The sequence below is a fragment of the Nasonia vitripennis genome (assembly GCF_009193385.2).
Source record: "Nasonia vitripennis strain AsymCx chromosome 4 unlocalized genomic scaffold, Nvit_psr_1.1 chr4_random0007, whole genome shotgun sequence".
Lineage (NCBI taxonomy): Eukaryota > Metazoa > Arthropoda > Insecta > Hymenoptera > Pteromalidae > Nasonia > Nasonia vitripennis.
In genome coordinates, this window is record NW_022279643.1 from 1,249,338 (window position 1) to 1,274,244 (window position 24,907).

Sequence of the window (24,907 nt, forward strand, 5' to 3'; positions counted from 1 at the left end):
AGTACTAGATAAAAATTAATAACAGGTTTCAGGCACTTGAAGAAGCAAACACATCGCCGGAGGGGAATGATGAACCGAATAGCTTATGGGGGGGGGGGGGGACATCGAAAAAACGCTGAAAGAGGTTGCGAACAAAGTACAGGGTAAAAAACAAAAGCCGAAGAGCAAACCATGGTTTGACGAAGAGTGCGAACTCTGGTTCGAAAAGCGCAAAAAGGCTAGATTAGATAGCTTGCACAATAGAAACGACAGTAGAAAAGTATTCTAACGTTAGGAAACAGGCGAGCGCGATCTACAAAATTAAGAAGTGGGTACGGAAAATAACCCCCTTGAAATGTACAGAGTAATTAACGCCATCAGAAAGGGTTTTAGGAGTAGAGCGCAATTGACGAAGGACGAAAATGGGGACCTCGTAACAAATGACAGCGAGTTACTGTCGCTGTGGAAAAATTATTTCGATAAATTATTAAACATGCACGAAAATAGCGAAAAATTAGAAGACTAAATTCACATTGCTGAACTTCACATGGAGGAACCGAGCTACCAAGAAGTAGAGCCCGCGATTAAAAAACTAAAAAACAACAAAGCCGCAGGAAATGATTCTATACGAGCTGAGTTACTCAAATAAGGCGTCGAATTAACTTTTATAATCTATAAACTAGTATGTGCCATCTAGAAAAATGAAACAATACCCGGAAATTGGAAGGAATCTATCATTATACCGATTTAAAAAAAAGGAGATAAGACAGACTACAATAACTATAGGGGTATTACATTTTTAGCAACGTGCTACAAAGTTCTGTCAAACGTAATATAAGCTAGACTCACTTTATTCGCAGAAGATATAGTAGGATATTATTATTGCGGATTCCGGCGCAACAGGTGGACGAGCGATCAAATGTTTACCATAAGACAGTTGTTAGATAAAAAGTAGGAATTTTGCGAAGCCATACACCAGCTATTTATAGATTTTAAAAAAGCGTACAACTCTATGAAGTGAAGCAAATTGTATCAAATTTTAGTACTTCTCGATGTGACAAAAAAACTCGTAAGAATAAATTAAATATGTTTAAACGGAAGCACGGGAAAGGTCCGAGTAGGCGGTAATGTATCCGAATCGTTTAATACGCGACGGTCTTAAACAAGGTGACGGGCTCTCTACGGTACTTTTTAACTTAACGCTGGAGTATATTGTTAGAAAAATGCAGACTAGCGAGCTAGGTGAAACACTTAACGAAAAAACGCAGATTCTAGGATATGCAGATGACTCGGACATACTGGGTGTTATGTGGAACGGTGGCAAGAAACGCGGAAATTCTCATAAATGCGGCTCTCAGAAGTGAGCAAATCGAAAACAAAGTACATGATTTTAGATAAACTAGGCATCTGCAGAGGGGAGTGAAATCTCAGAGTTGGAAATTTTACTTTTAAAAAGGTTAGCGAATTCATATATGCGGGTACGACCATAAATCGTCGCCCCCTACGAAAAACATCAGATCCCAAATTCCCCGCTAAAAGCCAGATTTTATTTCCGAAAACCATAAGAGTTCACGTCTTTGCCACAAAGAGCATTAAATTTCAATAGTTGCCGCGAAGACTATGGGATTTTACATTTTTGCTACGAAGACTAACAGATTTTAAATTTTGACACGAAGTCCAACAGATTTCAAATTCTGATAAAATCTATGAACATCAAAGTGCATACAATGAAGATGCGCATCGGCGCATTGCATGACGTCACAGAATATTGCTTTCCCACAAGTTTCTTTGAATACAGTCGGCGCGGTGCGAATATTGCTTTCCCACAACCTTCCGTAGTTTTCGTAATTTTCGAAAGAAAAGAATATAATTATATATATATCAAATGATTGTTCTAAAAACGTGTAAGGATTTATTAAAGTTTTTACAAAGATTTTGATAGTATGTGTAAAGGTACATAAACTATAATTTTCCATAGCAATATCCATAACAGTAAATATAATAATAAATGCATTAAATAAACAATGAAATTATCTTTAAATTTTATTTTGTAGGTGTAACTTATATACATAGGTAATAATATTTGGATAATTAAAATTTGAAGAATGGCAGCTAAAGAAATGATTAAAAAATCTTTGCATAAATGCAATGATTGTAAAAAAATTTTTAAGAATAATAGTACTCTAAAAATACACGAACACATACACACACAGAATAAACCACATATATGTAATATATGCAAGAAGAGTTTTTCACAAAAAGGAAATCTAAATGTACATCTGAAGACACATAGCAATGTAAAAGATTATAAGTGCTTATCGTGCAAGAAAAGTTTTAGTACACATTGGCAATTAAAAGTCCATGAAAATGCTCATGAAAATTTAAAAATATATAAGTGTAGTGATTGCGACAAGAGTTTTGTACAAAAACAACACCTAATAAACCATATATTTACACATACTAAAGTACATAACTACGATTGTTACATTTGTGATAAGACTTTTGCAAGGAAAGATGCTTTAAAAAAGCACATGCATACCCATGATAAAAATGAGTTTACATGTAATTATTGTAAAACAAAATTCACTGTAAAAAAAAATTGTGTAAACATATTATGGACCATATGTGTACAATTATTGCAATGTCAAATCCTCCATCTTTGTTTGTACCTCATTAAAGCGATATAAGTAATAAAATATTTTTTATATTTTTTCCTGTAAAAAGTATATTTATTTAAATATAAACTAATGCATTGGAAGTATACATACTCTAATTATTCAGCCACATACCCACAATAAAAAAAGTTATTTTTGTACAAAAATTTTATTAAATTTTCAAAGTTTTATTACAGTCTTCATTCAAAATGAATTTTTAATACAAAACATGGTTACAAAAAATAATTTATTAGCTAGTTTGCTACTTTTTATTTATTTCTTATTTATAAGAAACGAAAGCTTAATAATAAATATCATGAATTGAAACTTGTCAATTAAAAGTTTCAAATACAATAAATAACTAAAGTATCTCGTACCGTATTACTTATATACTTAGTCATATATTAGAAACAAATTTTCATGTAACGTTCTAACTATTATACTTAGTCATAAATTCTTAAAAAACAATTTCACGTAACTTTGTTCTAACTATAATATCTGTTCTATTTAACTTTTACTTAATTATACTCTTAAAAGTTTTGCACTTTTAATTATACAATTATCACATATCTTATTAGACGTAATCTTGTACTATCTTAAATAGTCGAATACTGCATTATTATTTGTATCAATAATCACATATCTTGTTGAACACAAGGAAATCTTAAATGGTCAAATACTATATTAGTTATATCAAAGTTTTGTAATTATAGCTTAATGCTTAATCTCTTGGTATTTTAATGGACTTTCATTTATCACGTAATCAACATTGAATATTGTTAAGTTTTATGAAGCTTTATGAACTAAGTACTTTTAATTATCGCAATATTTGTGAATAGTCAAAAAAAGTGAAACCAACTGTACGTAAAAAGATAGAAAATGTAAAAAAATCAACATGCCTATTCAAGTGTACGGATTCTTTTAACTGGTCTACAACCACGCTTCAATTCTTCTGCTGATAATACTTTTGTATCCGGATGATATGTTATATCATTCATACTGTTACAAAAAACTGTGACAAGGGTATCTGCAAAAAAATGAATGTTATTAAACCAAATTAAATTTTAAAGATAAAAAGATATAGACAAACCTTGTCCTTGCACAGTTCCTGTCACAGTCACATAATCACCCATTTCCAATTGACTCTCCACAAACTGCTTCACTTGAATTGTTATCTTCTTAACCCCATCTGTAATCGCTCCTAAGCCATAAGTCATCTGTCCACTTCGGTTGTGATTTAAGTAGAATTTTGTACGTATATAACCAGAAATTTCTTAAAAATAAATAAATGAAATACATAAGTATATGTATAATATTGAAATAGAAATGAAGTCGTCAATAAAAAAAATTAATAGTTACCAATTAATCCACCAAGGGTATGTATGGTATCAAAAGTTGACTTTTTTTCTTTAAACCTGATAACGAGTGAAATCCCAAGAAAGACAATTGAGTGTTTTCTTTTATAATTATCTCATATGGAACTAAATCATCTTTCAGGTTTCTATTAACTGCTCGGCAGTAACCACCATTTATATCAACTACCTATACAAACAAAAAATGTATAACTGAGATATTTTAATAAATGGCTAATATTGATTTTTCTAATGAAATATAAAAAATTATACATACTCTATTGGAACAGATCTCTTTGCAATACTTTGTAATCAGAAGCTCATCCCATATGAGGATTGGAATTCTTTTTTTGCCATTTGACAAAATAAATTTAAATAAAATATCTTGCTTTGGGCCAGCTGGGCCAGGAGCCATAATAGCATCAAAGTATCCCACAATGATTCTGCAAATATTATTATTAGAAAATTATTTACATATATTCAACAATACCGACAACAATGGTTATAAAATAACCTTAAAATACTTACGTGGTTGGATCACGATCCTCTAACTCCTCCATTGCCTCATCAGTCGTATATAAATTATACATCTGAGAAGATGCCATACTACACTTGTGATTGGAAACTTTAATTCGTAAATAAAAAAAATTATATATTAAAAAAAAGGAAATCGCACAATCGCACCCGTCACACCCGTAGTCCTGCTGGTCTGTACATGCTGGTCTGTTCTGTATAATGTGGGAAAGCAATATGCGCGGCTAACTTCACGGTCTTAACATTGTCGGGCTGAAGAAAATTCCGAAAAACGAATTTGAGCATTTTTGTTGAGACATGCTCGTTTATTGTAAAAAAAGCTGCTATCTTGCCAATATTTCGATTAGAAATCATAGTTGAAGCATACAAATATGATTATACGCCAAAAAAATCCAGATACAATGATGTAAATATTTGTTAATATTGAATTGAAAATTCGAGAACCCAATATAGAAGTAAATAGTGTCGCGGTCGCCGCAGGCTTCTCAAACTCGCCTTCGTGGCGCTACCGCGCCACTTGATAAAATTAAAATAGGGTTAAAATTAATAATAAAAAATAATTTAAAATAATAATTTGTTTGTTTTTATATAATTCCGTGATAAAAATCGTGGAATTAAGAAGGTATAAGCTTTCTTGCAATCATTGCCTAGTTCTTCGCTTTCTTTTCGCTTAAAGAAATTTTTTCTCCGTAAGCTTTAGACAATTAGTAGCGCTTTATGGCTTTACATCCAACATTTTTTTTCAATATCTGAAGCGTATCTTAATCTTGCGTAAAATTGTACTTTACGCTTAAATTTATGTGGCCTCTGATATTGTCTACATAAATGTTTCTTACACATGAAATTTTAATTTTTTTCCACTAAAAAAATTTTGAAAATTCGTCAAAATTTAACATTTTATCTTGCGTGATTTCTTTAACAATATAGGGTTGTTTTACTTTTGATATTTGAATCAATCGGCACCATTTTCCTTGCGTGAATTGCGTGTAAACATCTTTCTTGGATCAATACCGTTCTATGCAAGAGTGCATTGAATCACCAGGATTTGGCGAATGAAAATTAAACTTACTTCTGTTTGCAAATCTTTCGTTTTCTGAATTATTAATTTTAGGACAGGTTTAAGGGAAATAACACCATTCAATATGCATTGAGAGAGACTACGTTAAATTTCAAGTCTGCTTATGGCTCAGGTAGAGAAAAGGACTTATGAAGAAAAAAAAATAGAAATCTCTTTTTGTTAAATCTCTGCATGGTTTATCGATTTCAAAATTGCAACCTCTAAAGGTGTTTATCAAATTTTGTTCACCTTCATCAGATCCATATCTGAACTTCTAGTGTAAGTCAAATAATATATATATATTTTTTTTTTATTGTTAAAGAGAAAAATTCTATAGACATACCTCAACTTTATTTTTAAAACTCTGATGAATTTACTGTTAACACGTAACATTAATTCACTGTTTTAACATGTTGCCTCCGGAACGCAATAGTCATTGTGGCAAATAAAATGAAATATGTTAGTCTTCGTGGCAAAATTTGAAATGTAAAGCTCTTTTTTGCGTGAAAATGAAATCTCATACTATTCGTAGGGTGCAACGAAATGATAGAAACAAGATTAATGTCGAAATAAATAAGAGACTTCATTCGGGTAATGCTTGCTTCTGCGCCGTGACTAATCACTAAGCAGACGGACAACCGTTTCAGGGTATTTGAAAATAAAGTTTTGCGAAAAATATACGGGCCGAAGAAAGACGAGCAAACCGGGGAATGGGGGAGAATATACAATAATGAGTTACACAATCTGTACGCATCACCAAATATTAACGGAATAATAAAATCACGCAGATTGGGGTGGGCAGGGCCTGTAGCGAGAATGGGAGACAACCGTACGGCAGCGCGTGTCATAAAGGGCAGGCTGAAGGTAACGTGACCTCTAGGTAGACCTAGACGCAGATGGGAGGACAACGTAAAAGCGGATCTAGTAGAAATAGGACGGGTGGGTGTCGATCGAATGGGTGCATCTTGGGTGCATCTTGGGTGGGGTTGTCACAAGATAGGGCAGCGTGGAAGGCTTGCGTAGATAAGGCGATGAACTTAAGAGTTCCAAATGCTACTTAAAAAAAAAATAAGAAAACATGAATACCGAGTGATTCAATTTAGCAGATTTCCATCTGCGATTACATGCTCTATCTAGCTAACTAGGAATTCATTCACCTGGCGCTCAGGTAAATTAAGGTATTGATGAAGATTACCAGTAAATGTCAAAAGTACATGAGCAAGAAATGATCCAGATTGAGTTTTTCCCTCACCTCGGGTTTGCCATGTTACACAGGATACACCGGAAAATGTTCGTTATCACACGTGCATTTTCTTGTTCGATCGGCATCAGTATGTATATGTGCCGCTGAAACAGATTAAAAGCAACTTCATCACCAACAATGTGCAAGTCGTTTGTGTTTGATAAATCATGCAAAATCGGCAATGGCCGAAGCATCAGCACAGATAACATCAGGACAACAGCAGTGCCATCGTTATCCCATTAGACAAAAGTATCTGTATATATTGAAAGTGCTGTGCTGTCATATTGACACGGTGCAACGCGCTGCTTTACTGCGTCAAGCCTGTCTAAAATTTGTGATAAGCCTGGTCGAGTGTGTACTGAATGTTCTGCATGAGTACATACCACTGAGCAGACATTATGAGAGCAAGTTGCGTAAACACGCACTATTACTGCACAAAATCATAGCTCCGGGACATACAATAGAAGGTCGCAAGAGACTTTTAAGTAAAGCTCGATACCTTGTGTCAGTAGTAGTAAAGCCTGTTTTATCAACATGGAACGTGCTAGAAAAATAATTTTAGTACTTTAAGAGTATATCGAGCGTATGAGACAGCACTAGCAACAACAAAAACGCCAATGTCTATCAATAATAGCAGCCGCACCACTACCACTGTCAAAGACAGCTGTCAGTGATAAGTGTGGTGTGGATAGTAATGGCTACCGTCTAATCACAGTTCAGTCACCGGGCTTCGAAGTATTACGACTGGACAAAGGTGGCCTTGCAAAGGTTCTATACTACAAAAAAAGTAGCGAGGACGATCAAGCCGTTAATGAATCATCGTTACCGACTGCCGATAAAGCATCATCACATTACCACACTCGATTACTATAAATGGTAATGACGGAATAATCTTTTTATCTTTCCATTACCGGCGCAGCCTTTCGGCCCAGCTGCCGGGGGCCTTCCGCCACCTCTGTGTGGAAGTAGTGCCCAATCCTATCTCTTTTTTTACTTCCCTATATCCCATACGTATATTTTTCCACCCTAAGAGACTTCTCCGATGAGGGCCATATTTTCAGACACTGCTTAAGCCAGCTCTGCCCTCGAGAGGGCATCGGGCCCGTCTCTCAGTGTAGCTTTCCCCGGAGAAGTTCCCGTATTAGACCATGTCCACAACGGTAAGGCCGGCGCTCCCTGCCTAATGCATCGGGTAGGATACCTTAATTCCTGCCTTACCTTTGGTCCCTACCACTGTTTCGCATTCGCCCAGGCTTACGCCTGTGAGACAGGGAAAAGCCGGAACTACACCGAAGAAAAATTCCGCGAAAAAACCTGCCTCGAAACAGCCGGAGTCTTGGGTACTTTTGCCGCTGAAAGTAACTCAGAAAAAATCCAAGTGACTTCACCGGGAATTGAACCCACGACCCCTTGAGCGAACGTGTTTCGGACGGCTAAGGCGTACGCCTTAACCAACTGAGCCATAGACGCTCCTGTTAATGGTGGAATAATATCTGATCTACATATTATCAATAGTATGCCACCAAGCCTTCGTGAAAATGCGCGAAATCTAATAAATAGCTCACATCGATCTGGTAGCATTGCATGGAATAAACTCGGCACTATTATGGTAGATATTGATATTAATATTGTAGACTTACTGTAAGAAGCTGTCAGAAGTAAAGAGAGGCCGCCTTTTCGTGGATTCGATCATAGTGTTCGCGTACTACGGAAGACACACGTTCTTCTGAATTTAAAGGCAATTAGAAACTTTATATTGATGTAGCAACGGCAACACTAGAAGTTTCTAACAGCAGTAGCAATAACAATTCTCTGCTGGCTGCTTCTAACCCGACATTATCAGTACCGATACAACTAGTATCTAGTGGAAGCGGTAGTGACGAAGACTACGACGACGAAAAGGAGGAAAAGAAGAACTACGGCGAAAAGAGGGAGAAATCAGCTAATCGGAATAATATGGCATTTTTAGATTATCGTAAAGACAATAAAAAGAGTAACTGCTAAAAAACAAGTAGTAGTACTAAAACAGTTTAAGCTCGGACATATAAAATAGCAGAACCACAAAGAGTAAACTCAGAGCCATCTAATCTAATATCTATTAGATACTTTAATCAACTGAGTGCTTTGCGAGATGCATATACCAGGATATTAATTTCTCGGACCTAGTACTCATCTTAAGAAGAGACTGGTACGTGGTGAGACCGGCAGAAACCCTCTAGATAGAGCCTGTCTCGAGCACGATAGTGCATATTTGCGCAAAAATAGTAGTAGTGGTGGTGGTGATAGTGGGGAAAATACTTAAGACGATCGTCTACTGGTTGAGCGTGCTTTTTCACGCATGCTATCTGAGTCAGCGGGCAGTGAGGGGAAAAGTGTCGCTCTATTCGTGTGTGCGTGCGTGTGTGTGTGTGTGTGTATGTATACCGTAATATTTCTGGAACTACTTCATCGATATCAATAAAATTTGACATGCATATATTTTTGTATTCTGAATTCGGGAAAAACAGTTTTTTATGACCATTTTTTGATTTTTGAAAAACACTATTTTGCGTTTTTTTTTAACATCCAATTGTGACAAACAATTCAACTAAAATGCATTTAAAAGAGAATAAAATTACCAACTTTTCCTTGTTTGTCCCTTGGAATCGACCGCTTTGTTCAGCAGATAGAATGAAAAAGGTGATTTTTTTTTAAATTTATATCTATAAAACTAAACATCAACCTTACGAAAAAAAATCATATTGATGGGTCATGTTTCAAATTATATCCCATTAACATTTCAAGTGATTTGACCACTTATTTTTTTAATAATAAGAAAACTGGAAAAAATGAGTTTTTTTTGTGCCTCGATTACGGACGTAAAAAGGCCTTATTGCACTTGAGATTTTGGGAAAAAGTGGATATTTTATGTATTTTGACTAAGTTCATTGCGCACCTTGCAAACCCCTATGGTTCAAATCAGCCGGTCGATAAAGCCATGTACCTAGCCAAGATCATCCATCGCCCTACACAATTATTACAAAATCATGGTCCTCTACGTCCATAACGACCCAATTACGACGAATTACCTCGACGGGCCGTTTGAACTCGTGGTGACTCGTATCGAGCTGCGTTTGATCCCTCACTCTTGGCCACGCTCGAAATTGTGCTGCTGTTGTGGTTGAGGATTGGAGCGGTGCCGGGGGTTCCTGGTGTCCGTGGTGTTGCTGTTGTCCGCTTTGCTGTTCCCGAGGTGCTCCAGCCGTGGTGCACCGGGCTTCGATCTTGGAGCCCACGCGCGTTACCGAGGAAGCTTTTCCGGAGCTGGTTATCGCTGCTGCTGTTTGCTGTTTGGTGCTGTGCTGTCCTGACTCCGTGTGTTGCTGTGGTTGTCTGTGAGTGTAGCATCGGGTGAAATGGCAGATAATAGAGTCTGCCCTTACTGCAAAGTAGATGTTTCAGAGGAAGTTTTTTGTGCTGGATGCTCCAAACTCTACCACTCCTCCTGCTCTGGCAGAATTGGTGTCGACAGCCAGGGCAGGTTACTCAAGTGCTGCAAGCAACTCAGGAACGATGCATCATCTGACCTACTGCGTCCCTTCACTATTGAGACTCAAAGTGTAGCTTCCCCTCCTGACTCGGGGTTCTCTTCTGCCGCTGCCTCTTCAGTAGCAGCGGCGGACATGCAGGGTCTTGTCAAAGAGCTCCACGCCCTCACTACCTGGATAAAGAATCGAGCTCTTCAAGGTGGCATTGACTACAAATTTGCAAGTCATCCGCATACATAAGATGGGAAGCATCGGAATCAAGGCAGAAACCGATGTCGTTGATGTACAATGCGAACAGCAAGGGACCTAAGACGGAGCCCTGCGGGATGCCGATGTTAAGACGCCGCGGAGAGGAACGCTCGTTATTGTCACCAACGACGGCCTGCTCTCTCCTAGTGAGATAGGAGGAAAACCAGCGGACGACCTGCTTAGACAAGCCGAAGGTGGATAGCTTTCTCAGGAGCCGGACGTGACATACAGTGTCAAACGCCTTGCTAAAGTCAAAGAGGAGGAGAAGTGTCACGTTCTTTTTGTTTATCCCGACCCTGACATCATCAGTTAGCTTAATTAGGCCAGACTGAGTGCGGTGGCTGAGAGAGAGAGAGAGAGAGATTAGATTAGATTAGATTAATTGCTCTTTATTTTTGTACATTTTGTTGTACATATAACAAATATAGTGTATTATGATAAAGGAATAAATAAAATTTGTGTAAGGGTATATAGTATAAGGTGTGTGTGATGTTGAGAGATGACATGAGATGAAAGAGAATGTATGTATGTTTGTGCGATGTTTATGTGTTTTCCAAATTAAAGAAATAATTTTTGGCTGCTTGTTTGAAGTGTGATATGGATAGTGTGTCGCGAAGTTGAGATGGAAGGCTGTTCCAGAGGTAGGAGGCGCTGATGAAAAATGAATTCCTCAGCGTCTCCGTCTTGAAGGACGGGATGTCCAGTGGAGTCACCTCGCCCCTGACAGGCCTGAGTGCGACGTGGAAGTCAAAATAGGCTAGTAGATAAGCTGGTATTGAGGTGTTGAAAATTTTTCTAAGAAAACAGGCCATGAAGTACTTCCTACGTCCGGCGGTGGTGAGCCATTGCAACTCACGCCTGTAAGGGGAGATGTGCTCGTCCCTCTTTACACCATAGATGTATCGGATTCCCGTATAGAGAGAGAGAGAGAGAGAGAGAGAGGGAGAGAGAGAGAGAAAGAGAGAGAGAGAGAGAGAGAGAGAGATTAGATTAGATTATATTAAATAAGTTTTATTTCTGTACATTGTGTTGTACAATTCAAAAATAACAGTATAAAGTAAAACCAGTTATAATTTGTGTGTGTGTGTGAGAGAGAGATGATATATATAGAGTGGAGGAGTGTAAGTGTGTTTAGCTAATTGTTTGAAGTATGACATGGATGTAGTGTTGCGAAGGCGTGATGGTAGCGAGTTCCAGAGGTATGAGGCATGAGGTATGAGATATGGAATGAACCTTTCAGCGTCTCCGTCTTGAAAGTCGGGATGTCCAGAGGCGTCACCTCCCCCCTCACAGGCCTGTGCGCGACGTGAAAGTCAAAAAAGGCCAAGATGTAGAAAGGCACAGCTGTGTTAAACAGTTTTCGTAGAAAACAGGCTGCAAAGTACTTTCTACTTCCGGTAGTTGTAAGCCATTGCAGTTCACGCCTGTAGGGGGTGATGTGCTCGTCCCTCCTTACACCATAGATGTATCGAATTCCCGTGTTTACGAGTCTCTGGAGTTTTGTGTCAAGTTCTTGGGTCAGGTCACAGTATACCAATGAGCAGTAGTCGATGATTGGAAATAGGAGTGCTTGCACGAGATGTTTACGCAACCTGAGATTGGTAATTTTCCTGAAAAAGTAAAGCCTATACATTAATGAGTGAGCACGTTTGCATAGTTGTGTAACGTGCTCTTTCCACGTTAGTTTGGAGTCAAGCACCAACTCCAAATTTCGCACGGATGATTCATAGTCGACCCGGGCTCCCCCTATGTTGATGTAGGTATTAGCAACAGTTGGTAAAGCATTAATGCAGTAGGGGGAGCCCAGGACAATTGCCTTAGTTTTCAGGACATTAAGTTTAAGGTGATTTTGTGCAGCCCAGCCCATTATCCTTTCGGCATTAGCTCTCATCTTGTCAGAACGAGAATCGAGCTCCTCAAGGTGGCATTGGCTGTATATTTGCAAGTCATCCGCATAGATTAGATGGGACACATCTGAATCCAGGCAAAAACCAATGTCATTGATGTACAACGCGAACAGCAGGGGACCTAGAACCGATTCCTGCGGGACACCGATGTTCAGGGGCCGGAAGGTGGAGAGCTCGTCGTTGTCACCAATAACGGCCTACTTTCTTCCCCTAAGGTAAGATGCAAGCCAGCGGATGATCTGCTTGGAGAAGCCGAAAGAGGATAGCTTTCTCAGGAGCCTGACGTGACACACCGTATCAAACGCCTTGCTGAAATCAAATAGAAACAGAAGCGTGACTTTCTTTTTGTTTATGCCAAGCCTGACATCATCAGTCAGCTTAATTAAGCCAGACTGTATACTGTGACCGGTGCGGAAGCCTGTTTGTAGGTTGTCAATGAGTAGTCTTGATTCAAGATATTCCGAGACTTGCCTGTGCACCAGCCACTCCAGCGCCTTTGATCAAAAACAGAGGAGAGAAATTGGATGGTAGTCAGTCAGGGCTGTTGGTGAACTGGCCTTGTTCAGTGCTCGTACCAGCGACATCTTCCAGGCAGAGGGGAAACGTGACTCGCTTAAGGACAGGTTGAAAATCCGATATAGTAAAGGAGCGAGTACGGGTAGTGCCTTTGAAATTACAACCTGTGGGATGCCATCGTTGCCTCTGGCCTGGGTGTGGAAGTGCGACACAGCAGCCAAAACGTCCGATTCTGTAATAACCTTGAAGTTGAAATGCTCAGGGAAGTCTAGACTCTCGAGGGTACGCAGAAAAACCTCAACTGCAGGAGCCAGTGGATCATTTGAGATGGAACTAAAGTGTTTGTTGAGGTCATCTGTAGAGAAGCGAGAAGGTGATGGTGCTTTAGAGGTGGTGATTCAAAGGTTCTCAAGCTCTCTCAAAATCTCAGCGACATCAGTTAGGGTTGACAGGCGTGAATAATAATAATTCAGCCTGGCCTTCTCAACCTGTCTGTGAGCGTCGTCCCTTGCTACTCTATAATAATATCGATCACAAGGTAGACGAGTTCTGCGAAACCTTCTGTAAATTCTGTCCCGTTCAGTCAAGAGGTCACGAAGAGCCGTGGTAAACCACGGGTGATGTTTACGTCTTGGAGTAACAGTCCGTGATGGGGCGAGATGATTTATGGCGTTCGTTAAGTTAGCGTTAAGAAGGGTGATGCATTCGTCGAGTGATGACGTAGCGAGAGATGACCAGTCGCATATGCCAAGGAAGGCCCTTAGCTTCTCGGCACAGATTCCCTTGTAGTTTCTGTAAGAGTATGCTTTAGGTACGTAGCGTGAGATCTGTACGTCGAGAGTGGCAGTGATTAGGTCATGTCCGTTGGTGAAAGGAGTATCAGTCTTGTAGTGTGATAGCAGGCGATTCTGCTCATCAATTAAGCAGAGGTCAAGCCAGGTGTCGGAATCCTGTTTATGGTACGTGGCACCATAAGGGACCGAGAATAAGGAGTTTTCCTCAATATAGGCCTTGATGAACTTGGCATCTTCGGATGAGGAGAGTTGGTCAGCGTTGAAATCACCCATAATGACCTTTGTGGAATAGTTGTGCATAAAAGTAGTCAGCTGTTCAATGAAGTTATTATCCTGAATAAACGGGGCATGTGGTGGACGATACACGACTCTCACAAAGATGGCTGAAACTCCCTTCGCGGAGACCTCACAGAAAAGGTACTCCGGTTTGCCTGGCTTGCCCGACCAAGCTCCATCAGAGGATGATAATACGTTTGCAGTCAGTGAGTGATGTATATAGAGGGCCACACCTCCCCCGTTCCTGTTTCTGTCACGTCTGTAGAGCGTATAGTTTTCCAGTGAAGGGATAGAAGTTACCTTCTCGTCAAGCCAGGTTTCCGTCACAGCTATCACGTGAAAGAGGGGACGAGTGGACAAGAAGAGCCTGACCATCTCAATGTGACCCGTAAGAGAGTTCGCATTGAAATGGCAGACTCTTAGACCCTCAGACAGAGTTACCTTAGGAGTGATTGAAGATGTGGTGAACGATTCAGATGATGGTGATCTACGTGGAATGAGGGGTGTGTACTTCAGTTGGCTGTAATCGAGCCTAAAACTTCTTCAGATCTTCATCCGACGCAATCTTCACAGCACGATCCTCCTTCTTTAGCTTGATGTTTATTCGACCATCCCTCACAAACGTGGTGCAGCCGTGCTCTCTTGCAGCCTCCCTCACAGGTTTGCGGAGCCGAAGGACATCAGACGGCAACCATTCGTTGACGTTGTTGAATGAATCCGGAAGCGGTAGTGCAACGCGGGCCTTATGCAGCAATTCGCTAGACAGCTGCGTAGTATGTAGCTTCCGAATCTTGATTTTAGCAGAGATGAGCGAGTGCATGAGCGCCCTGGATAGTGAGACTGAGAGCGGCAACCTGACTGCTCCAGGGCTTGCATCAGAAGCGTCCGCAGTGTCATTGCGGGCTACTCTCACCCTTCCCAGGGGTCGCACAGAGATAATGTCTCTCTCGTTAGCTCAGCGTCCAATGACCGAAGAGCTGCATAGGCAAGGTGCCTTAAGGATGTCGTCTCCGAAAAGGTCAGGCCGGTTATGACCAATTCTGCAGAGAGCTTTGCCTGGGACGACACAACGCCATCCAATTGCGCCTGGATTCTCGTGTTGGCTTCACGGAGCTGTTGGATTGTCTCGGTAAATAGAGCCGGAGCATTCGATGGAGACGAAGAAGAAGAGCCAGCACCACTCGCCAGCAGTTGTTCAAGCTTAGCTTTAATCTCCTCCTGCTCAGCCCTCAAAGCAGCCACATCCCCTTCCACCACCGTTACACGGTTAATCAGCGCCGATATCTCCTTCAGCGGCTCCAGGGACTTCTCAATGGCTGTCATTCTCTTCTCCAGAAAACTCTTGCTCTCAGAAAGCTGGTTATGCATTGCATTCTGCTGCTTCTCTATGTTGTCAAGTTTATTTAGCTTGTCCAGTATTTTGTTGAGCACGGGATCTTCTTTACGTGAAGGACTAGAAGAGCGCGATGCTGGTGCAGAAACCGGTTTACTGTAGCGTGTTTGTTGTTGGAGCAGAGGGCTGCTGCTTCGTGAAGATGGAGAAGAGGTAGAGGTGCTGCGTGGAGTTTTATTAGCAGCTACCAAGCAGTTCATGCAGACTTGTATAGTCTTGCCACCTTCCTTAATTGCCTGAATAGGCGTACACTTAGGATGGTAGTACCAGCCACATTTGTCGCATTTGCGCGGATTACGCAAAGCAATGATATCAGTGCAAGTCTTGCACGATGTATGCACCAACAGTTGTTCGTCATCTCCCTCAGGTTTCAACATAGTGTTTAAAACAAATGACGCAATCGACTTTATCCACGGGAGGTAATTCGGCTCAGTCGACAAGTGGTGCAGGAAATAAGGTGAAGAGCGCCGTGGTGTGCGGTGGCCAGAGTAGTCTCTGTATAAGAGCCTTCAGGACGCTCTTTTGGGTGCGTGTTTGCGTACGCCGTGTCGGGGCCACCTGGTGGTGGAGCTGCTGTACTATACTGCAGTTCGCTGGCTCGGAGAGTGCTGCCCACTGGTGTCAGAAAAATAAAGTTCCGGCTTAGCAACGACAACGACTGGCAACGCTGTGACGAATAGATAGAGATAGAAATATAGCTATAGCTATAGCTGCTCTCGTAGTCTATAAACACCGCACTGCACGATTTCACTCCACTCACAACACTGTACTGATTAAAAATACTGAGCTTGTGCCTTGCAGGTACGATGCGGATCACTGAGTCGGAGATTGGCGGAGCACAACGATAGTAAAGCACGTCTCTGGATGATTGAGGTTATGTAGCACAACTTTTTGCGGAAATCCTTCCCGGCTCTTAAAATTGCAAAAAGATTGCAGTTTTTTTGCCTGACGCTTAGGAGCCGTTGGGAAGACTCTTCCGTACCAGCGCCAGAGAGAGAGAGAGAGAGAGAGAGAGAGAGAGAGAGAGAGACCCTAAGATGACGGACCACTCAGCCAGCCAGCCGATGCACAAGTGCCTGATTCAGTTCACCCCGAATGTACCGGAAAGTCTTGCAGAGACCACCGGTAGCACCACCTCTCCAGGAGGGCACGTTCGGGCTCCAGTCACGACTCCGAGGTGCAGCCACAAGACGCCGAAGATGACTCCGGAACGGCAGCAGTGAAGGCGGCGACACGAGGCTCACGGAGGCAAAGAAATAGATCAGCTGATATCAGCGCGATCACCACAGCACAACAGATTGGAGCACAGAAAACACGAAACTTGTTTATTTACTCATTTTTCTTTTTAGGTGCTGAGAACGCAAGCAATTAGGTGAAAAAGGCTCCAAAATAACTCGACTAGCTTACTGTTATGTCATAGATGCGGCAATTTTCATCGGACAGTATCGTTTTGCGGTTATTTAGAATATCGGAGCACGGAAGGTGACAATTACTCTCGATATAGAGAATATAAGCGCCGACGGTGCTTAGCTATCTCCGCGATTCTGAGGAACAGCAAGAGGTAACTATCCGAGAACACTTTTGGAACGACAAGTTAACGCGCGGACTAATTATTTGTTAGATCGTGACCCTTTGCCGTCACGTCAATAAGAAAGAGGAACCCTTGAGGCCTATTACTGTATTGAAAAACACTTACCTTTTCTTTTATTGTCGGGTTCGAACGGCTCTGCTACTTTCTCATCCTCTCAGTTATATAGTACGACGGGGCCTCGGACTGGATCAACGCAATGGGCTGGGATACTCGCAAAATAATTTCACTCACGTGCACATTTAAAATTGCTTAATTGACTTTGATTTGTTTATTAGGTTCACAAGATAGTTCGTTACACACACGAGTATTATAATTATTTAAAACAGAGAAAGAACGAAGAGCGTTTGTAATCGCAATTCGACTATACAAGAAACAAATTGATGTATTTTATTTGTAAGTGCTGCTCGAATAATTTCAAGAGAAAGGAAAAGTACGAGAGTCGATAGGAAAACGGGCAGAGCTTCCGCACGATCCAAGTAACTTTAAAAATTTAGCGTCATTCGACTTGCACCCCAGGTCTTATATATCCTCAGCTTCTTTGTGGTCTTTCTCTTTCTCATTCTCGTAATATGACATATACTCTACTGCGTGTAGATGTAATGGAGATATTGCCTTCTGCGAATCTATGCGTGAACTCCTTATCTTGACTTTGCGGCTTCTTCTCTTTTCTGTCTCCTCTTTCCATTCGTGAACGTCATTCTTATCGTTACTTCGTTGTTGTATTATTAACATTTTTGGTAGGAAGTATTCCTTCTTGTAGTCGATAAATTGTTTGTACTATTTGGATCGTGAGGGATGCATTGCACGTTCACTAATTTTACATTGTGACTTTAATTGTACGGGTTTGCCTATATTCGCGAGCGCTTACAACATTATTATTTAATTTCAATAAATCTTCATGTGTTTTTGAATTTAATTATATTTTTCGTATTGTCGTTTTGGGTTTGATAACTCTTTATAATGCTTGGTTCTTAATTTTTCTCTTATTGCTTCTCGGGATCGAAGCGCCTAATCTCCCTAAATTCCTATGGATAAGGTGTTATCTCTATAATATTGATTTTACTTTTAATTCAGAGTTTTTATTTTTTGTCTATTTATCTTTGGTCAAATTTATTCTTGTAAAATGTTTGTGATATATAATAAAAGTGAGCATTTTACTCCTTCCCCCTGGGATGAGCGTATTGAGGTAAGCCTCTGACGCTTACAAGGTAAGTTTCCTGATTTTGTTTTATAATGATATAGTTTTATAATTAATTTATAGACGTACATATACAATAAAGTTCAAGTTTTTCCCCCTTTTTTTCTTATCATTTTAATTATTATTAGGTAAATACAATTCATTATTAAATATTTATGATTAATTCTAATATAATATTATTTTGTGGTATTTGATTATTTTTGTTTTGTACTTTTCTGCTGTTCATACTTTATTTTATTTAATAATTTGCTATATTAAATTTTTTTCTTTTGTGTTTAATACAATAATATCTTATAGTTAGTTATAACTTTTTCATACTTTGATTTTCTCTTTTCTGTTTGATTTAACGAGCTCTTAAACTAATTTTAAAATACTTAATTGGAATACTGGTATTTGTTCGTCCGTTAATAGAATAGACGTTTACATAGTGATAATATAATAATTATAATTATAGTTCAGAATCAATAATAATTTCCTTACTGTAATTTTTATGAACGCATTTTTTTCATTTCTTTAATTTCTTTTCAATACATATATTTTGACTTCTATAATCTAACATGCAATGACATATAATTATTGGCTTAAAGTGTTAGTAACAAGCTTTTTGACATAATAATTTATAAAGCAATCAATTGTATATAGAATTATATATAGGTTTGATTTTTTTGTTGTTGTTTATCCTACGTTTCTCTTTGAATAACTATCAATTAATAGAGTATTTCTATAGTAAAAATAATAATGACCCTTGAATAAAATATAATATTTATCTAATTCTACTGATCGTTGTATGTGTCAACGAATACTCAAATGGTGGCGATGTCGAGATTCTAATCTAATAATAATTATTGCATTATAATTCCTTAACCTAATTATGCCATTAGTACTTACATTCTTTTTGTTTGCTTATTTCAAAGAAGTATAATATGTAATTTAGAAATTTGCGTATGTCAATTATTAATTTTGCTTATTCAGATTCCTTTCTCTACTCCTCGTCTGTATTTTTAGGGAGGCTAACGCAAGCCATCAATTCTATCATTTCCTTGCAAATGAAACATTTGGTTGATAAAAAAGAGCCTTGAGCACAAGTTGCTAAATGTGAACATGGTAGAAAAAGGATTCTAACTTGCCTGGAAAAACATAGCTTACAATCCGTAGGGAATGAAAATATAATTTTTACTTCTGATTGTTGCTTTTTATAATTATTGTTGGGAGAAATTTAATTTTACTTAAAGATACCTTAGTTCTTGTTTGCATTTATAAATTTTTCTCCTTTTCGGTTTCTGAGATAAGTGCAGTCAGGTGCGAAGATCGCGTGCCTGCCTCACAAATCTTCCCCTAGTTGAAGTTGAGATAGTTCGCAGTTGCAGCAGAAACAGTACACTTCGTCTTTCTAGCAGTTGTAACAAAACCCACTTCTGCTAAAATTTAGGGTCTGTGGCTTGATTCTTTTGGCCATAGCTTGTAGTTGTGAAGCCTGTCTTCATAGGTTATGTTGTCTGGATGTTGAGATTTTCGTTTATGTCATGATCGATGTACGGAATTTCGTTAATGTTTCTTGGTGTAAATCGTCATCTAAATCGTCTAGTACTTTTAAATCATCTTCGATAGAAATGACGTCATTCAAAGGTCGACTAACTGCTTTCAATTCTCTCTAAATAAAAAAAATTAATTCCAAAATTTTGATTCTATTATCTCTCTCTCTCTCTCTCTCTCTCTCTCTCTCTCTCTCTCTCTCTCTCTCTCTCTCTCTCTCTCTCTCCCTCTCCAGTGATTGCAGCCTGGATTTAGTATCTAGTATAGTTTAAGCATAAAAGATTTTTGAATACCGTATACAATTATAATTGGAACTGCAATAGAAATATATTCAACTTATAAATTACTACCCAATTTAAAAGTCGAGGTTGGTGAGAGAAACGAGCAGGGGGGTGTAACCCTCCTAGTTCATACTAAACCAAACTTTTACGTATGATTTTGACGCGTTTACAGAAAATCTATTCAAAAATCACTTAACAAATATTTTAAGAAATTTATTGTACCTATGAATCTACTTAGAGTTAACTACGTGCCAATGAATTGGCAGTGGTTTTTTTAATATTTAAGGACAGAACACTTTTTAACCCTGAAAAAAAGATTTACAAGGAAAAATTACAAAATTAAAGTAAATAATTTAATATTTTTATTAGTGATACCTGGTAATAAAATCCTCAAATTTACCGTTCTAAAACATGGATTACCTCTACTTACCTATTGGTGCAGTGTTTTGTGAATTTTTTACTGTTTGTTGGATTCCTAGAGAACAAGTGATTCTTGTGGGCTGAAATTTTCAGGAGGACATTTTGTACACTTGTAGTTTTGGTATAAATGCAGGGATTTTTATTGAAATGTTTTAAAAAGAAAAAGGTTGCATAATGAGCGGTAAAAAAGGAAAAATCCAGTATTTTTATCGCCAAACATTTTCTACTCATTCATATTAAAATCCCTGCGTTCATACTAAAACTACAAGTGTACAAACTGTCCTTTGAACAGTTTAGCTTAAAAGAACCACTCGTTCACTTGGAATCCTACGGACAGTTTGACATGTATTGGCGATAAAAATACTGGATCTTTTCCTTTTTTTCTGCTTATTATGCAACCTTTTTGTTTTTAAAAGATTTTCTAAACATTTGAATCTGAATCCCTGTATTCATACTAAAACTAAAAGTGTACAAAGTGTCCTTCTGAAATTTTAGTTCTAAAGATCCACTCGTTACTTGGAATATTACGGGCAGTGAAAAAATTCACACATCATTGCACCGAGTCCCACAATGGGTAAGTAGGGTTAATTCATGTTTTAGCGCGGTAAATTTGAGTTTTATTACCACGTATTACTAAAAAAAATTTTAAATTATTTACTTTAATTTTGTAATTTTCCCTCGTGAATATTTTTTCTAGAGTTTAAGAGTGGTGTGTCCCCGTAAATGAATAGGGCTTCTTCAACCGGGCAAACCTTAAGTGAAATGTCTAACTACCGTAAAATAGAATTAAATAAAAAACAGATTTTATATCACTTATAATTTAAAATATTTTTTAGGTTATATTTCATGTTAAAATGCCATACCTTTTAGACAATCAAATTCTTCTGCTGAACATTTTTTCTCACTTGAGCATGCAACAGAACCTCGACCGGAATCTATAACTGAAGAACATTGTTCAGTTTTCTCATAATCTGAATCAGCATCTTGTTGGTGCACTTTGAATTGATCAGCATTCAGTTTTATTTTATCATAATTTTTGAAGTTTGCAAATTTATTGTATAGTGTTCTTTCTTTCGTAATATCTGTTTGTTGAGCCTTTTTGGCAAATTCACTTGTATCAGTAACAAAAAAAGATTTTTGTTCATCTTGTCCGCAATTTTGTATTATTTTATTCGTTTGTTTTATATATGAATCCTTTTGACTTTTAGTTGAAATAGTCTCGCAATTATCCTCGCAGTTTTCTGGCAATGTTTTCTTTGCTTTTTCAAGCTCTAATCTTTCATCTAATGACATCTGTTTCACTGATGTTGAGATTTCTAAGCTTGATTCTGGCGTGCACAAATCTATATTTTCACTAGTAAAATTTTTTTTATGAATTCTTTCTATTTGCATTTCTTTCATAAACATTTTACATTTGTCATTATTAGTTGTTACATCAGTGACAAAAGTTTTATTTTGATAATTGATTACAGTTAAACTTTTATTAGTATTATTAGTTTGATCCCGATATAACAAATGTGGGTGTGATACAGCTTTGCCTATTTTGGTACTACATTTTGCAATCTCTATATCACTTTTAGAATGTATATTAATATTAGTACCATTATTTTCATATTTTTCCTGAAATGCGCTCACTCTATTTTGATTGTAAGGAACGTACGAGTTATCAGCGTAAATTTGTAACTCTTTAGATATTTCCATCGAGTTGCTGGGTAAATCTATTTCTGACAAAAACTTATCTGGTTTTTTATCATAACATTGATGAGAAATTGACGTTTGACTATTGTCTTTTATAAAATTGTGATATTGATACGTAACATCCTGAACGTTCATAATTTCGGTTGTTGTGGGATTTTCAATTGATTTTATTTGTTTAATAGTTTGCATTTGATCAGAAGCTCTTTGAATTTGCAAATCAAACCAATTAGCTTCTAAATGTGGATTTGGAAGCATTTTTTTTTCAAAATTTTGATTTTCTGCATACGCAGATTGTATTTCCGAACACAAGGAATATGGTAGTTCTAGTGGCTGTTTCGTTGTTTTTGATGTAAGTTTCTAAAAAATTAAGTTTATGATGACCAATATAATTATCATAAAATAATATAAATACAAGACAAACCTGGAAATCATGAGACATTGAACTCGTTACTCCTTGAGTAGCAGTATTTGACTTATTATCTGATACATTATACTTATAGTTACTACAATTCTGCGTTGTTTGTGCAGTTTTTTCCATTGTTGTAAGTTAGATTTAAGAATCTATTTATAATCTATACGCTTGTATTTGATTAGGAGCATTGTATTCAATATATGTTCAGGCTCAGTGCGTTCACTTTTTACTTAATTAACTTGTTTATGTTAATAATTATATCGATCTTCACACTGACCTATTCAATAATAATGCCTTTTAGCAAATAAATTTTACATTATAAATAAATTATGTATTATTGGTTTTGTTAAGAACTAAAGTAAGTAAACTAGTGATAAAAGACTATTTTAGGATTTCCAAGTTAATTTCGAATTGAGATTATAATACATACTTGAATAAAAAACAAATATGGTGTCAATCAATGGGCGATAGGTTTAAGATTAAGGTTTGCTTCAATAAATGTTAATTCATAACCATTGAAAGTTCTTATAATTCTTATGATAAGTTTATGCTCGAGCTATCCATTTGATGAAACAACGTTACATAGTTTGTCCAGTTGTTTGATGTTTGATATGTCTCTATTTGAGCTACATTTATAACACTTTAATAAATATTACTGCATACATTTTTTATTTATAGGCATTATAATAGTATCTTGTATTAACTTTTTTTTCTTTACGTTTTAACGTTGTTATGTGTCGATACACGTCACGGGTGTCCAATTAAAAGTCTTAAAGTGTTTCATGACCGGTACTTTTATCTTGACTCATATAAAGCACGTATTTTATATGGTCAATTTGCGAGCTTTAGAGTGAAATAAAGAGTAAAGTAATATTGTTACGTGTAAGGAACCATGGTTTGTTCTCCGTGAGGTGTTAAGCTTACGGTTGCTGTGAAAATACCGGGGTGATGAATGAACACGAGAGATTATCGGTGAATGTGTCTATTTATTTATTAGTCTAGTTATTAGTCGCAATTCACAATGATTGATGGAAGAGAGAAATGCGTGTTTAAAGTGACCTCGGAGAATGTGCGTCTCTAACTATATGATCCTATCTGTCGTCTCCAAGTCAAAACTACCTGTCTAGTGGGTGGTAGAAATGAGGCTGAATGCCTGAATGCACCCCCTTTTATAGTCTCCCTGGATGGTGTGATTCCTACTTGCGCAGTCGTCTGAAATCATGGAAGGGAAGTCGCGCTGAGTCGGGAGAATCGAGCTTCGGGGTGAGTCCGAGCTGTTGCCATGCATGTATTTGGCGACTCATGCTCGATTGCGCTATACTAGCTATGCTATATACGTGTGAGTCTTCACGTGTGACAATATCTACTTAGTTAGTTAAATGCATTTAATCTTTTTGTAAAAAACCAATTTAAAGAACATCTTTGGGTTAAAAAATAGTACATTGTTCGACAAGGGGAGAAAATAAGCTATGTCAAGCGTGGGTGAGGTGTTCAGCACGAGTCGGAGTCGAAGGCGCCGAACGCTACTTTCAGGCATGGATTATGAAAATTTTAAAAATTCTGAAAAAAGCAGATCACATGCCAAATAATATCTTTGGTTCTCAATATTCTTTCTTTTAAAGATAAAAGTGTGTTAAGTATGCAGCAGTACAAGGTTTCTGTTACCAGTTCATACAGATGAGAAGCCCAGAATGTGTGAGATCTGTAAACACCATCATGCAACGTGCAACGGTTTTTGCTATCTGCAAATCGAGGATACGTAAATTCTCACCTGTGACATCTGTGCTGTGGGTTACCCGAAGAAAAAGCTATGACCGACTCTTAGCAATTCTCTTGATAAAGAGTCAAAAAGTTCTACCGCTTCTAAGACCGAGCAAGGGGACACCGTTAAGAAGAATGCAGCATAATTTTCACGCAAACTTCATTTTTGGGGTAAAGGAAAATTTACGGAGTTAAAGTAAAATTCGTGAAGCAATAGTAAATATCGCGGGGTGAAAGTGTTCGCGGGACAAAAGTAAAATTAAAAAAAAAAACAATACAAAATATTAAAAAACATGTTGGCCCTATTTTTAGAAAAAAAAATTATATGCAACATAGAACAAAAATTGATTTCTTCCTTTGGGCAGTAAACTCACCCGCGGGAAAAATCTGCTACGTTTGCCCCTTTGATACATACTGTATTTTACATTTCGAACGTTTGAATTCCTTGCGGGTGTCTATGAAGATATTTGTGCGAAAATCTTAGCAGGTATCTCCACAAAGATCTGTGTAGAAAGTTTTGCAAAAATCACTG

General features: G+C 37.9%; 1 protein-coding gene across 7 annotated transcripts in view; it reads right to left on the reverse strand.

Annotated features, from left to right (window-relative positions):
- LOC103316546 overlaps window positions 1-24,907 on the reverse strand; it is a 463,261-nt gene that overhangs the window by 394,507 nt on the left and 43,847 nt on the right. For all 7 annotated transcript variants that reach the window (XM_031929967.2, XM_031929968.2, XM_031929964.2 and 4 more), the window contains exons 2-3: window positions 22,624-22,891; window positions 21,368-22,559 (exon numbers count right to left, since the gene is read on the reverse strand). In XM_031929967.2, coding sequence (XP_031785827.1) covers window positions 21,368-22,559; window positions 22,624-22,740 — 1,309 coding nt within the window. In that variant the 5' untranslated portion in view covers window positions 22,741-22,891. The remainder of the gene's footprint in view (window positions 1-21,367; window positions 22,560-22,623; window positions 22,892-24,907) is intronic.